The sequence below is a fragment of the Myotis yumanensis genome, unplaced genomic scaffold (genome assembly GCF_028538775.1).
Source record: "Myotis yumanensis isolate MYYU_CA2020_CCGP unplaced genomic scaffold, mMyoYum1.0.hap1 SCAF_3, whole genome shotgun sequence".
Classification (NCBI taxonomy): Eukaryota; Metazoa; Chordata; class Mammalia; order Chiroptera; family Vespertilionidae; genus Myotis; species Myotis yumanensis.
In genome coordinates, this window is record NW_027223754.1 from 23,662,831 (window position 1) to 23,679,510 (window position 16,680).

The 16,680-nt window shown below is 38.3% G+C and overlaps 1 protein-coding gene and 1 non-coding gene across 4 annotated transcripts in view; one reads left to right on the forward strand and one right to left on the reverse strand.

The window, feature by feature from the left end:
• ADAM9 (ADAM metallopeptidase domain 9) overlaps positions 1-16,680 on the forward strand; it is a 102,183-nt gene that overhangs the window by 53,515 nt on the left and 31,988 nt on the right. For all 3 annotated transcript variants that reach the window (XR_011470734.1, XM_070408442.1, XM_070408441.1), the window contains 3 exons: positions 1,045-1,240; positions 4,392-4,497; positions 5,949-6,132. Coding sequence is in view for 2 of the 3 variants with exons in the window: in XM_070408442.1 (XP_070264543.1) it covers positions 1,045-1,240; positions 4,392-4,497; positions 5,949-6,132 (486 nt within the window). In the remaining variant the exon portion in view is untranslated. The remainder of the gene's footprint in view (positions 1-1,044; positions 1,241-4,391; positions 4,498-5,948; positions 6,133-16,680) is intronic.
• LOC139007738 (U6 spliceosomal RNA) lies at positions 3,776-3,882 on the reverse strand. Its single transcript, XR_011470903.1, has one exon. It is a non-coding gene; the product is annotated as a U6 spliceosomal RNA (small nuclear RNA).

Genomic DNA, 16,680 nt, shown 5'->3' on the forward strand with positions numbered 1-16,680 from the left:
TTTTAAGAGTAATCTATGTTTTTTATTAAAAATTCCACAGTACCAAAGTATAGAAAACAGACAGTGGAAGACTATCATTTTAACCTTCCTGACATAGCCATTTTTGATAATATGTTATTAATTTAGTTACTTTTTTCTGTATAAATGTGATTGTGTGTGTGTGTGTGTGTGTGTGTGTGTGAATGTGTGTGTGCACATGCACGCATGGAGGGGGGGTTAAGTTGCTAAACATAGATACATATATTTTTCCTATTGGTATTTTCAATAAGATACAATGGGCTTTCTTCCATTTGTGTAGTTCTACATGGTTATATAGTTAGTACTTCTTTGTGTGGTTTACTATAATTTCTTTACCTGGTCAATTGATGATGGGCATTTGGATTGCTTCCAAGTTTTGTTTATAAGTAGTATTTTGGGGGCAGTGTATGAATATTAACATTTTTGACACACATTTCACATATTTCCCACCGATGTACCATCCTATACCCACCAGTCTAGTCACATGCTTGTTTCCTTACATTAAGATTGGTTTCTAGCAAGTGTTATAATCCTGGTTAGTTTGATAGGTTTAATGTCCTTTCATATCTTTGTTTAATTTTCATTTCCTTCTTTTTAAAAAATATTTTTATTGATTTCAGAGAGGAAGGGAGAGGGAGAGAGAGAGAAAAACATCAATGATAAAAGAATATCATTTTTTGGCTGCCTCCTGCACGCCCCACACTGGGGATTGAGCCCACAACCTGATATGTACCCTGACTATAATTGAACCATGACCTCCTGGTTCATAGGTCGCTGCTCAACCACTGAGCCATACCAGTAAGGCAAATGTGCATTTCTTTTGATTATCAATGAGATTATGTTTTTTTCTGTATTTCATGACTTTTATTAATTGCCTATTATTGGCCTCTGTTCATTTTCCATTGGGTTATGTAATGTTTTGTTGTTATTAGAACTTTTATACATATAAATATCATAGTTTCAAATTTGATTAATTTGTGGGAATTGTCCTAATATTCTTGTTTCATTTGAATCTTATTACCCTAGTTTCTTCCAGGAGGTACTTTATGTAGAGGAAAAACCAATGAATGTGATGTTCCAGAATATTGCAATGGTACTTCTCAGTTCTGTCAGCCAGATGTTTTTATTCAGAATGGATATCCTTGCCAGAATAACAAAGCCTATTGTTACAATGGCATGTGCCAATATTATGATGCTCAGTGTCAAGTCATCTTTGGCTCAAGTAAGATATTTTATTTATAATCGATTGCTTTGATTTTGTTTTTTGCTTTAGTTTTGGTTAAAAGTGGAAATAAAAATTACAGTATATATACACATATACATAATATCAGATTTTAGTTTTAATAAATTTATATAAGTAGTATGGGGATATACATTGGGGTCTACTGTTTTCATTTTCACTCAAAATATTTTTGAGATCCATCTGTATTGAGATTTACATTTAGATGATAATGCAATAGAGTATTCTATTACATAAATGTAATCTGTTCTATTACTGATAGATATGTAGGATGTTCAAAAATTCTTCTGATTCTCTTTTTAAAGTTTTCATTTTTATTAGACTTATATTTACACATAAAGATCCAAATTATTTAAAGATTTTATGAAAAAATACAGTGTACTTGTAAGTACTATCTCCATTCATTAAGGAAACCACTTTTACCTTTTCTAGCTGATTATTTTTTCACTTGTTCCAGGTCTTTAGATAGCCTCTTGGTAATGCTACGTTTTGATTTTTCCCATGGTAGGCATTCACTATTATGAGGAATTGGCTCACATAGTCACAGAGAATGGTAGGTCTCTTACAGGGGACGTCAGCAAGCTGTATCGTCAGAAGAGCTAATGGTGTAGTTACAGTCCCCAGGCTGCAAGGCCTGAGACCCAGGAAGCCTGGATGATTCTGTTCGAGCGCTCAGGCAGTGCATGCCTAATCCCCTTAGATGGGGTGAAGAGGCTGCTTCCCTGGCAAAGAAGACTCATCAGAATCTAGGGGTTCAGTGTCCCCAGCTTCATCAGGATCTTCCCACATATCTCCATTTCAGCTTTCAGGATCTCATTCTTTCACAATCACTGTCCTCAATGTAACAATAGACACCTGTGAGGCTGGAAGTTCATCCTGGGTTGTAATTCAGCCAATTGGAGAATGAGATTCTGGATTTCATTCGTAACAATCCCAGCTCTGTCATTGCAGGAGATAAACGTCTTCTGCAGGTCACACATAGCTTTCAGCCTATTTATGCAGTGATCAAACTGGGAATTCGAATACCTGAGTTTATCCCCCCCCCCCCCCCCCCCCGCCTTGTCTGGTGATATCAGAAGCAATCAGACAATCTCATACCCCATTGGGCATTTGATTAAAATGCTGGATTTATTTCTTCGAACCTAGAATTGTTGATTTTGACCAGACTTCTGTTGTCTTTAATTTCTGTTGTACTCCTCTTTTTTTAAAAAAAAAATATATTTTATTGATTTTTTACATAGAGGAAGGGAGAATAGAGAGTTAGAAACATCAATGAGAAAGAAACATCAATAAGCTGCCTCCTGCACACCTCCTACTGGGGATGTGCCCACAACCAAGGTACATGCCCTTGACTGGAATCGAACCTGGGACTTTTCAGTCTGCAGGCCAACGCTCTATCCACTGAGCCAAACCGGTTAGGGCTGCACTCCTTCTCTTATGGTGGATAAGATAAGCAGGAGGAGAGAAGACTATTTAAGAATTAAACGGGGCTTATTTATGTTACTCAGGCTATGGAGACAAAAGTGGTAGAGCTCTGTCAACTTGTGATATATATATATTTTGCAAGAATAGGTAGGTTATTCCAGACTAAAAAAGTAATTTCAGGTAGGCATTCTTAATGAAGTAAGTACTATTATTTAGTAAAGATGTTATAGTGGCCTGCAAAAAAGTCTAGGACTAAAGGAACCACAGTAATTTTTTTCTTTGGATATTTTCTGGAATTCTTATACCTATTTCCATCCTATAGGAGAGCTTTGCTAGGTATTTCTATATGATATTTATCCTGTACAAATATTCTGCATTCATTTTTCATATTACTTGATCCTTTGCCCCTTTTTTCCTCCAAGTCTTTTCACTCATATCCATTTTCTTTTAAAATAAACAACATAGTATTAGATGTGTAAGATAGGCAAATGAATTTCCTATATTATGTAGAAAGTACTGGCATTTTAGCTTAAAATATTTTTAAGTAAAATATTTTTAGGAATGTATAATTAAGTGGAAAATTGAATATTAAGTGATACATTTATATCAGAATGAATTACTACTTTAAAAAAATCTATTTTTATTGATTTCAGAGAGGAGGGGAGAGGGAGAGGGAGATAGAAACGTCAATGATGAGGGAATCATTAGGTGCCTCTTGCATGCCCCCTACTGGGGATTGAGCCCACAACCTAGATATGAACCCTGACCAGGTTGGGAATCGAAACCTGACCTCCTGGTTCATAGGTCGACACTCGTCCACTGAGCCACACTGGCCGGGCTGGAATGCTACTTTATCAGTTGTCATGGCTGTCAGTCTATCTAATTCAGCGGTTCTCAACCTGTGGGTTTCGACCCCTTTGGGGGTCAAACGACCCTTTCACAGGGGTCGCCTAAGACCATCGGAAAACACATATACAAATACATATTGTTTTTGTGATTAATCACTATGCTTTCATTATGTTCAATTTGTAATAATGAAATTGGGGGTCACCATAACATGAGGAACTGTATTTATTTTATTTTATTTTATTTTTTAATACGGAACGCTTCATGAATTTGTGTGTCATCCTTGCGCAGGGGCCATGCTAATCTTCTCTGTATCGTTCCAATTTTAGTATATGTGCTGCCGAAGCGAGCACGAGGAACTGTATTTAAAGGGTCGCGGCATTAGGAAGGTTGAGAACCACTGATCTAATTACTAGGAATACCTAAATTAAGCTTCCACATATGGTAAATTAAAAAACCAAATAATAGCTGGAAATATTTTCATCAACCTTTCCCCACCTGATTTAACCAGGAGTGCAATAAATATGTGTTTGAGAGCAGTGGGAATGACTATGCTGAAAACGCTACCATACTGTGTGTGGGTTTTAATTTATTTATAGTTTCATCTTGTTTATTTATAGTTGCACCTCTTTTAGACCTTGAGTGTTTGAGTTTAGGCTAACTTTTAAGTATAGTCTGAGCTTTATTTTTACAGTTGGTTGTTAAGTGTAAAGTGTGGAACAATTTTTTTTTTCCCCTGTAAGGCTAGAAACTTTTTCAAAGGTATTAAGGCAGTTCATCCAGTTGTATGGACTATCATAGGGAATACTTTTCTTTCTGAAATAAATTGCCAGAACTTAAACATTTTTTTTTAACATTGCAGAAGCCAAGGCTGCCCCAAGAGGTTGTTTCATTGATGTGAATTCTAAAGGTGACAGATTTGGCAATTGTGGCTTCTCTGGTAATGAATACAAGAAGTGTGCCACTGGGTAAGTGACAGGAGGTTATAAAGGAAAATGAATGATTGCAAGACCAGTCATCTTTTATAACTCCTTGTGACTGCCGACTTTCTCCCCCTTAAATACCTAACTTTTCAGACTTACAATTTTGCAACACAAGGTTTCAGGGAGACTGAATAGAACTGGTAAAATAAGTTACCCCTTTTGACATTACCTGTCTGAAATCGAATGGTTTTTAGAATCTTACTTTGTTTATGTTCTACATTAAGAACCACAAATAAACACTCTTCCTCCTCTTTCTTTCATTAAAAGGTTGTTTTGCTAAATTCATAGAGATAAATAATTAATTTTGTATTTTATTATTTTGTTCTAACTCTGTAATTTAAAAGTGATAAATTAAATAGAAAATTTCAATACAGCATCATAACAGTTGATGTTAGGGGTACTTAGTGTGTTATGAAAGGATTTGGGAAGGGCATTTAACTCACACAGCCTTGGTGTATTGATGAGTTATGGATTGAGTTTTCAAGTGAGTAACTCAGAGCCAAGCCAAGAAGGGTGGAGTCCTTTCTTAGTTATTTTACATTACAGAATCTAATTTTTTTTTTTTTTACCATACTTCTTTAAAGAAGACACAATTGAAAAAATTGAAAAAAATATTTTTATTGCTTTCAGAGAGGAAGGGAAAGAGAGAGAGATAGAAACATCAATGATGAGAGATAATCATTGATCGGCTGCCTCCTGCATGCCCCACATTGGGGATCAAGCCCGCAACCCAGGCATGTACCCTGACTGGGAATTGAAATGTGACCTTCTGATTCATAGGTTGACACTTAACCACTGAGCCATGCTGGCTGGGCACAATTGTATTTTGATATAGTTCTATTATTTTCTATTTATAAAGTTATATTTATAAGACACTTTATTAGACTTGTTTGAGCCCTAGGTAGATAGTGAGGAGGGATTAGGTGTGCAAAAGGAGCATCAGCACCGCCTGACACCCTACTAATTTGTACCTCAGCATCCATTTACCTCTGCTCTTTTCTGCTGAATTTAAAGAGAGCTTTTTTGATCTCTGCTGCTCTCACACACTCTTTCTGTTGAGATTTTCTTCAGCTAAATAGCAGTACAGTGGGGCCTTGACTTACGAGTGTCCCGACTAACGAGTTTTTCGAGATACGAGCCGTCTCTTGGCTGATTTTTTGCTTTGAGTTGTGAGTTAAAATTCGGGTTACAAGCCAGCTTCAGATACCCCACCGCTAGTTGGTGCAGCGAACGTCACAGTAAACACCACAACATCAGCCCAGCATCAGGTGTCTCACTTGTTCACTTTTTGATTTGACATATGAGTAATTTGAGTTACGAGCTCCGTCACGGAATGAATTAAACTCGTAAGTCAAGGCCCCACTGTACACTCTGTTTACCTGCATATATATAATTTTTCTATTGTATCTATACTGATGCATTTTCTATCTTTATAGAAATGCTTTGTGTGGAAAACTTCAATGTGAGAATGTCCAAGACATGCCTGTATTTGGAATTGTGCCTGCTATTATTCTGACCCCCAGTGGAGGCACCAAATGTTGGGGTGTGGATTTTCAGCTAGGATCAGATGTTCCAGATCCTGGGATGGTGAATGAAGGCACCAGATGTGATGTTGGGAAGGTAATTAAAATGTTTTCTATTCATAAAGTATAATTTCTAAAATTGTTATGCAAAGTGATTGGTTTTTTCTGATTATAAAAGAAATTATGTTTAGTATAGAGATTTGGGAAAATATGAAGCCATCAAAAACAAAATTAAGAATAGTTATGATTCTAATATCCAGATTTCTTTCTTATGTTATCACCTTTGGTTTCAATGTTGCCATATGCTGTGCATTTTTCCCTCCCCTATCAATGAGCTATAATTTATTAGTCAGTTTGCCATTATTGGGACACCAAGGTGATTTCCAGGGTCGTGTGTGTGTGTGTGTGTGTGTGTGTGTGTGTGTGTGTGTTGAGGCGGCGGGGCGGGGGGGGGGCATGTGCATCCACGTGTGTCTCTGTACTAGAAATCTCAGAGTGTTTGTCCTGCCCATGCTCCCTGTTATCCTGACCAGAGCTGTTTGGATCAGATATGAGCCAACAGTTAGCCAGCCTCTGACTTAATGCCAGTGATGCCAGATGAGAAGATGAACTTGTTTGGAGTAAGTGATTAAAGAACAGTAATTAAGAATAGGACAGAAGCTGTAAGAATTCTTAGAGAGATGCCATGAAGCAGGAGCAGAGCTAGAAGGCTTATGGCAAACTTAAGCCATTTACAAAAGATGTAAGGATTCGGAATTATTGAACAAGTTGAAGACACCAACTCAGAGGAGAATAGAGGAGGAGGAGAGAACACAATTGACTGATTATGTTACAAGTGAAAAGACAAGGTGGACCCTCAAGTTACTTCAATTTCTACCAAGTTTTCAGATCCAGTTCAGTTTCCCGCTTATAAAAAGAGCCTTATATTTTTGTTCCTGTCCTTCCCACTACATATACTTGACTGCTTCAGTCATGATAAACAATGCAGAAATAAATGGCTTTATAAATAAAAATTTCAGAATATCTTAATTGTCTTCTTAGACAATAGTGTGCATACTTTTAAAGTTTTAGATATATTTTTGCCAATTTCGCTTTATAAAAGTTTTTGCTAGTTTATCTTCTAACCAGTTTTAAATAAGTGTTTTAATTCTCCATATGATAGTCAAGATTAGCTTCTATTGTTTTAAAGCTTTTTATTTTACTCTTTCTTGATTATTAGTGATATTAAATTTTTTGGTGTCTATATATTTATTCCTTCTTTTGTGATTTTCTTATTGATATCTTTGTCCATTTAAAAACTAGTGTGTTTTTCTTATTGATTTTATAATTTGACTGGGAATACAGCTAGCCTTCAAAGGTTATATTATTATTTTAGCTATTGGGTTGGTTAGATAATATTTTTTATTTAATGGAATATCCTTTTAACCCTAATTAATAAGTATTTAAAAAGAATCAATTTTAAATTTTATTAGTTAAAAAAAATCAGCTATTGAAATAATACTTTTTTTGTTTTGGCCTATTGATGTGCTGGGTCATATCAATAAAATTCCTAACATTAAATTATCTTTATATTCCTGGAGCAAATACTGATAACATTGAATTTTTCTGTAGATATATTCCTGGATTCTATGTGCTAGTGAGTATACTTTTGTATTTCTGAAGCGATATACATATAACTTTTTTGAATTTATGAAATTTTACTCTATGAATTATAGTCAGTACTCTTTTTAAAAAATATATACTTTATTGATTTTTTTACAGAGAGGAAGGGAGAGGGATAGAGAGTTAGAAACATCGATGAGAGAGTAACATCGATGAGCTGCCTCCTGCACACCCCCCACCAGGGATGTGCCCGCAACCAAGGTACATGCCCTTGACCGCAATCGAACCTGGGACTCTTCAGTCCGCAGGCCGATGCCCCATCCACTGAGCCAAACTGGTTAGGGCTATAGTCAGTACTCTTAAGTCTCACAAAAACTCAGCTAAGTCTGAATTAAAGCATAACAGGAAATTTATTTATTAAAAACAAAATCAGTTAAAGAGATTTGGAACCCAGAATCCCAGATGTTGTTTCTGCAGTTCTTTCCTGTATCTTTCATTTTTGCTTCTCCCTTGTTGGCCTCCCCCCGCCCCAGCATTATCTATAATAATAAAAGTGTAATATGCAAATCGACTGAACAGCCAAACAGCAGAACAACCATCCGAACGACCACACAATGACACGCACTGGTGCCAGGCCAGCCAAGGCGGGTGCAATGCCATTGGTCAGGGGGGCCCGCCCTTGCCCCACGATCGCCCTGCAGAGGGAAGCCCAGGCCACTGGCCAGCGGGGTGATTGATTGGGGGGACTCTGCGATTGCCCCGCAGAGGGTGGCGGCCACCCTCTGTGGGACGATTGATCGGAGGCTCCACAATCGATTGCCCCATAGAGGGAGGCCCAGGTCACCGACCGGCAGGCTACGGCGGGTGGGCAGGGCCTCCCTCTGCAGGGTGACTGATCACAGAGTCCTGGCCCTGCAGATGGAGGCCCAGGCTACCTGGCTGGTGGCATTGCGGCAGGTGGGTGGGGCCTTCCTATGTGGGGCTATTGATCACAGGGCTCCCGGATTGTGAGAGGGCATAGGCCGGGCTGAGGGGCCCCTGGCCTCCTGAGTGCACGAATTTCATGTACTGGGCCTCTAGTTGAGATATAATTGACATATAACATTGTATAAACTTAAGATGTACAATGTGATGATTTGATGCACATATATATTGTGAAATGATTACCACAATATGGTTTGTTAACTTATCCATCATCTCACATGAATAAATTTTTCTTCTGTGTGGAGAGAGAACATTTAAACTTACCCTCTTAGCAATTTTCAAGTGTATAATACAGTGTTGTTAACTATAATCACCATGCTAAATATTAGATGCCTAGAACTTACTCTTCTTATTATAACTGGAAGTTTGTACTCTTTGCAAATAAAGTGGAGGGTTGCAGCACAATAGCCCCACTCTGGAACATTCCTGAAGGACAGTGGTAAAGGAAAATCCTCCCAGTGGACAGAATTTTGAGCAATACAACGGGTTGTTCTCTTTTAGGTTTGCTTGGAGGGAGAAATGGCCAGACATGCTTTATACACCAATTCATTTCAGAAGGGTTCCCATCTTCTTCTTCATTTAAGGGTTCTGGGTCTGTAATATAACTCAAATCTGGGAATTGATTGAGAGCTTGTGACTCAGTTTTTTTAAAATTTAAATTCTTTATTGTTTAAAATAAACAGTGAAATTACATGAGTCTCCTTTTTCCCCCATTGACCTCTCCCCAGACACCCTCACTCCCAGCACATGCCCTCACCCCACTACTGTCTGTGTCCATTGGTTATGCTCATATGCATGCATACAAGTCCTTCAGTTGATCTCTTACCCCCTCACCACCCACCTTCCCTCATAGATTGGACAGTCTGTTCAATGCTTCTATGTCTCTGGTTCTATTTTTATTCATTAGTTTATGTTCATTATATTACAGAAATGAGTGAGATCATGTGATATTTATCTTTCTCTGACTGGCTTATTTTGCTTAGCATAATGCTCTCCAGTTCCATCCATGCTGTTGCAAATGGTAAGAATTCCTTCTTTTTTACAGCAGCTTAGAATTCCTTTGTGCAGATGTACCACAGTATTCTAATCCTGTCATCTGCTAATGGGCACTTAGGCTGTGTCCAAATCTTAGCTATGGTAAATTGTGCTGCTATGAACATAGGGGTGCATATATCCTTTCTGATAGGTGTTTCTGTTTTCTTAGGCTATATTCCTAGAAGTGGGATTACTGGGTCAAATGAAAGTTCAATTTTTAATTTTTTGAGGAAATGCCATACTGTTTTCCACAGTGACTGCACCAGTCTGCATTCCCACCAGCAGTGCAGGAGGGTTCCTTTTTCCCTGTATCCTCCTCAGCTCTTGTTTGTTGATTTGTTGATAGCCATTCTGACAGTTGTGAGATGGTACCTCATTGTTGTTTTGATTTGTATCTTTTGGATGATTAGTGACTTTAGCATGTTTTCATATGTCTCTTGGCCTTCTGTATGTCCTCTTTCAAAAAGTATCTATTTAGGTCCTTTGCCCATTTTTTGATTGGATTGTTTATCTTCCTTTTTGTTAAGTTGTATGAGTTCCCTATAAATGTTGGAGATTAAACTCTTATTGGAGATAACACTGGCAAATATGTTCTCCCATGCAGTGGGCTTTCTTGTTGTTTTGTTGATGGTTTTTTTTGCTATGCAGAAGCTTTTTATTTTGGTGTAGTCCCATTTGTTTATTTTCTCTTTAGTTTCCATTGCCCTAGGAGCTATAGCGGTAAAGATATTGCTGCAACATGTGTCTGCTATTTTGCTGCCTATGGGTTCTTCTTAAATTTTTATGGTTTCCCTTCTTACGTTTAAGTCCTTTATCCATTTTGAGTTTATTTTTGTGTATGGTGTGAGTTGGTGGTCTAGTTTCATCTTTTTGCATGTATCTGTCCAATTTTCCCAACACCATTTATTGAAGAGACTGTCTTGACTCCATTGTATGCTCTTCCCTCCGTTGTCAAATATTAATTGAGTATAATGGCTTGGGTCGATTTCTGGGTTCTCTGTTCTGTTTCATTGGTCTATATGTCTGTTCTTGTGCCAGTACCAGGCAGTTTTGAGAACCGTGGTTTGGTAATATAGCTGGTATTGTGATCCCTCCAACGTTGTTCTTCATTCTCAAGATTGCTGCAGCTATTTGGGGTCCTTTTTTATTCCAGGTGAATTTTTGGAGAGTTTGTTCTAAGTCTTTGAAATATGCCATTGGTATTTTAATCAGGATTGCATTGAATCTATAGATTGTTTTGGGTAGTATGGATACTTTAATGATGTTAATTCTATCAATCCATGAACACGGTATATTTTTCCACTTGTTTATGTCTTCCTCTATCTCTTTTTTCAGCGTCCTGTAATTTTCTGAGTACGGGTCTTTTACCTCCTTTGTTAAATTTATTCCTAGGTATCTTAATTTTTTTGTTGTGATGGTAAATGGGATTTTTTTTTAGTTTCTCTTTTTGTGAGTTCATTATTGGTGTATAAAAAAAGCCATAGATTTCTGGGTGTTAATTTTGTATCCTGCTACATTGCCAAATTCATGTATTAAGTCTAGTAGTTTTTTGATGGAGTCTTTAGGGTTTTCTAAGTACAATATGATGTCATCTGTGAATAGTGACAATTTTACTTCTTCTTTTCCAATTTGGATGCCTTTTATTTTGTGACTCAGTTTTTTTGATCCAGGTTAGATTTTTGTTCTCTTGACCTCGAACTTTTCTGCTTCTACAGATCTAGTACGAATGTATTAGTAGGCTTTCTATCACTTTCACTTTTGGGAGCTCCATGATCAAATATTCAACATTGTAGGCGGTGTACGAGAGTCAGACTATTCTGATTGTTGCTTTGACACTGCTCTCCTTGGTTGTGACATACCCACGTTGGTTTTGACAGTTGGGGGCTGCCACTTGGCCCCTGTTACCCAGAATCCAAATACTCTCATTGTGTTTCATTTTTCTCATTTATTGACCACAGTTCTCACTGTAAGGGTTGGTCTATAGAGAACAGTGATCACAGAGCTCTTCAAAGGTGCTAGGGATCCCTTTTCAAGCTCATTCTTCGCAGTTATGGTGAAAGGTAGGTCTTCTGGGTCATCTGAGTAAGGTCTTAAATGGCAAATTCACTTAACATCCCAATCTCTTTAACTCTTTGAATTGTTTCTTTTACCTGAAACCAAGGCAGATTCAGCATTTTCAACTCACTCAATTGGCTTTTGTTCCATTTAAAAATACATAGTTTCATTGATATTTAGAGAGAGGAAGGGAGAGGGAGAGAAAAAGAGAGAGAGAAAGACAGACTGGCTGCCTCCTGCATGCTTCCTACCAAGGATCAAGCCTGCAACCCAGGTATATGCCCTGGTTGGGAGTTGAACCAGCAACCTTTTGGTGCACAGGATGAGGCCTGACCAACTGAGTCATACAGGCCAGGGCTCTTTTAGTACATTTTTCAGGCAATTAATCAACAAGCTATTTCAGCTCTTTCTAAATCCCTGACCTGGAACATTAAATGCAGAATCTCTACTTAGTAAACCCATATCAGTAAATGTGGCCTGATTTAACTTTCTGTTCCTTCTGCCATTATCCCACACCCTTAATATCCATTCCCATATATGCTGTGTGGATTCCTGTCTGTATAAATTATAAAACTCAAGTAGTTCTTTTGGTATGTAGCATACTTCCTCTTGGGTTACACTTTGTACCTCATCTTTAGGGACCTGCTCCTACTTGAGTCTAGTCGTAGATTTGGAAACAAAGGTGGTGGGGATGAGTCTTGAGGAGGATCAACATTGTCTTACAAGGAAACTTTCTCAAAGGAGGCTATTAAATCCCCTCAGGCAATGCAGCACTAATCCCTTGCCTTGGGAGTGGAAAGGACTCCCTTGAGGGTAGGGAGACCACTCCCACTGGCAGAGAAGACTCATCCGAATTTGGGGACACAATGTCCCCTACTACATCAGGGTCTTCTCACACATCTCCATGCCAGCTGTCAGGATCTCATTCTTTCCCAATTACTGCCCTCTCCTTAGCAGTAGATATCCTCTGAGTTCGACTTGTGCTATAATCTCTCCAGTTGCAGGATGAGATTCTGGGTTTGATTTTTCAGATATTTCAGCCCTCCTGCCACAGGGAATGAGGGGCTTCTTCAGTGCACTCAGAAGTTTCCAGGTCATTCATGCCTTATTTGAGCTGGGAATTCAGATTTGTGAACTCACTCTTTTCTTTTCCCACTTTGTCCAGTGATATTAGAAGTAACCAACATATACACAGTTACTCAGACTCTTGATTCTTATGAGTGGTTGATTAGTAATAACCAGTGGTGATATTTTGTGAGTATCTATTGCCATGTTACACTATGGACTATACTCTTTTTACTATTGGAAATAGAGTTATTAATGTCTTTAAATATAATTAGGTAAGAGAGCCAATTTAATAAAGCCCACAAACCAGTTCAGAAAACTTATCCTTGCAATCTGTTTCTCTAGAATAACTCTAGGTATCAGCATCTGCATTAGTCAGGGTTCTCCAGAGAAATATAACCAATAGGAAGGATATATATATATATATATATATATATATATATATATATATATATATATTTGACTCACACAATGATTATGGAGACTGACAAGGCTCAAGGTTTGCTGTTGGCAAGCTGGAGATCCAGGAGAGATGATGGTGGAGTTCCAGCCTGAGTCCAAGGCCTGTGAACCAGGAGAGCTGATAGTAATTCTAGTCTGGAATCCAGCAGGCCCAAGACCCAGGAAAAGCTGATGTTTTAGTTCAGGAGGCAGGAAAACCACAGTTCCAAATTGCAAACAGGCAGGCAGGTGTAATTCCCTGTTATTTAGGGCAGGGTTAGGTTTTTTGTTCTATTTCAGCCATAGCTGATTGGATAAGGAAAGCAGTTTGCTTTATTTAGTCTGTTAATTTAAATGTTCAACTCACCAAAAATCACCCTCATAGAAACACTCAGAATAATGTTTGATCACATATCTGGCACCTTGTGTCACATACATGTGGACACATAAAAGTAATTGTCACAGTCAGTTATTACAAATCAATTAAGTGCAGAGTAAAAACAGGAATTGGTAAACACATCTGAAAAAGATGGTGGATTGTAATATTTATTTATTTTCTCTGTCTGTTAAATCTCAGAATATAAAGGTATAAGTAGGGGATATATCCCAAAGTGGGAAATATATGAAATTTCATCTGTAGACAAAGATTTCCACAAATTTTGAAAACAGAAAGTAGGTTGACAGAATAGTAGAACCTACAACTTACAGTGCAAACTGATAGGATGTAAACAGGAAGACTGTGTCTTAGCTTTGCAGAAACCTAAACAAATTGTGATTTGTAAATAAAGGTTATAGCTGAGAGTGTGTTAAAGCATGAGACTGAAATGGAATTACTTTTAGTCTACTAAAGGAGAGGCTAGCCCCTTCTCTTATTTGTTTATTTTATTTATTTTGTCAGCAAAGCATCAGCAACCATTTGCCTAGTCCTCTAGGTTGAAGATGAGAAGGTGAAATTTTTTTTATATTTGGTCATCCTCTTATGAAATGCCTGTATCCCTATCCTAATTCTAGTATACTGTTTCCTTCATGCATACATAACTGAACTATAGATGTGTCTGCAGTGGTGGGGATGGCAGCAACCTTGGTACCTGAGTTCTGGCTAGGAAAGAATTCAGAGCCAAGACTCAAACTATAAGAGGACATTTATTTAGAAAATCACAGAGGCAGGAGAAGTAATTTGTAATGGGCTTAGGAAACAAATTATAGAGGCAAAGGAAGGGCCTTAGAAGTGAGGAAAGTAAAAGTGACATGCCTGGGCGTGCTCCCAGTAGGGAGAGGGTGCTGGGTCCTCCTGACTAAGGTTTTTAAGGTGGAGATTTTAGGGGAGGTCTCAGGACGGATCTCAATGGAATATTCACTAGCTTTCTAGGTGTTAGGGTCTTTGAAGGAGGTATGCATGAGCTGAAAGGGGTAAAGCATTACGAATTTATTAGGTCATATGGAAAACCAGATGGGCTGAGCCACCGAATGTCGTCAGCACTCAGGGATGGGGAGTAAGAGATTTTAAAGGATTCTAGGCGGGCTTCTTTGGCAGGGAATTATCTGGGCAGGTCCCAGGTCCGGATACTGGACAAGTCAGGAGGGGAAAGTTACTGATCCTAGCAAATGGAATGTGGTCTAAGCAAAAGGGAATGTCAATTGGGAAATGATCTAAAGGTCAGTTTCCCAGAGGAGGGGATATCAATTCAATTATTTGATCAGACCTAATACTAGATATGTCCTTTCAGGGTCCAGGTCTCCACTGATTGATTGGGCAGTTCCAGGCAGGGGTTCATTATCTAATGCAGCTGCTCCTGAGGTCAGCCTAGGTGTCACTTATCTGGTTTTGCTGCTTTTCTGGGACTGGAACTGAAATAGAACTGAGGCCTAGATGTTATCTCTAGGGAGGGGAGTCCAAACCACATGACCAGCAATATGCTAGGGAAGGAAAGGCCACCATGGGGATGAGGTCCCACTCTACAATTGTCCACCTGGGCCATCATCCTTGCTCTGGTCGTGTCTACCACAGATGGATTGTTACATAAAGTTAAACAATTCTCTGAGGAAACTCCATAAAAAAAGACTGAGAGAGAAATATGAGAGAAAAAAATAAAAGCCTGTGTGGATCAAATAAAGATTTTTAAATTCAAATAATTAAAATTTCTAATTTAGAGAAAGAAAACAAGGAAAGTGGGCAATTATGAAATTCTAGAGTACTTGTGAAGAAAAATCTCAATAGCTTCCAGAGACAAACCAAAACAAATAAACATACAAACAAAGACCTCCCAAAATTGGTCACATATAAAAGAATAAAATTGAGAACTGAATTTTGGAAGATAAGGAAGCAATGCTTTCATGTTTCTGAAAGATTCTCAACCTAGAATTATGTACACATACTCAATCAAGTGAGAGGGCACAATAAAAACATTTCAGAGATTTACAGGATACGAAAAGTTGTCTTTAAAAATCCTTTCTTAGGAAGTCATCTAACTGTAATGTTCCAGTAAATGAGGAAGTAAATAAAAAAGAGAAAGAATTGTAATCTAGGGCAATGGTCGCCAACCAGTGGTCCAAAAGGTTGGTGACCGATGATCTAGGACATAGAAGTATGTCAAAGGGAAATCCCAGTGTATCAGGCCAGGAGAATAATGAATATAGATTGGGGCCAGGGGTGGGGGACCAAGTTTTTAGAGAAATAGGAAACTTGAAAGAGGAAATTACACAAAAGGCCAGTTGTGTAAGAAGAAAGGCATGTGTTACCTGTAGTTAAAAAAAAAAAAAAAAAAGGAAAAGCTCTATAAGAAAGAAAAATGTAGTCCTAGTATTTGGCTTTGAAATCAGCAGTGTTTTGTCTTAATTATTGGTAAATGATACTTATTCCCCATTCCCTTGTTTCCTTATGGATGAATTTCCATTAAAATAATACCTTTGGATTTTTGAGTGACATTAGCAACATGGCTGAATAAGAGGTCCCTCAACAATAACAATTTGGCATCCGTGCATGGACAGAAGTGTCTTTGTGAGAGCTGTGGGATCCCGCACCATACATCAGGAGACCTGGGAGGAGTCTTGCCCAGCTTTGTGTCAGGTAATAGGCACACAGAGTCCTCCATCCTGGATGTGGACTCTGCAGTGACTTTGCGTGGGTTTAGCCCTTCCAGTCACAGTTTGGAAGCCCCTGGAAAACAACATCTTATTCACTTACAGATAAGAGAGTCTTTGCAGAAGTCCAGGTTTCTAGTGGAGAAGTTCCAGCACAGTGTTGGAGCAAAAAAGTATGAGTTGAACATATTGGAGAGGGTAAGACAGTTTGATTCTGTGTAGGTGGCGGGAATGGCACCACTTGTCTGACTGGTTCAGCAACCTCGGTACTTGGGTTCTGGCTAGGAAAGAATTCAGAGCAAGACCCAAACTGTAGAGAACATCTATTGGGTAAATTATAGAGGTAGAAAAAGTAATTCTTAGAAGAAATGGGCTCAGGAAA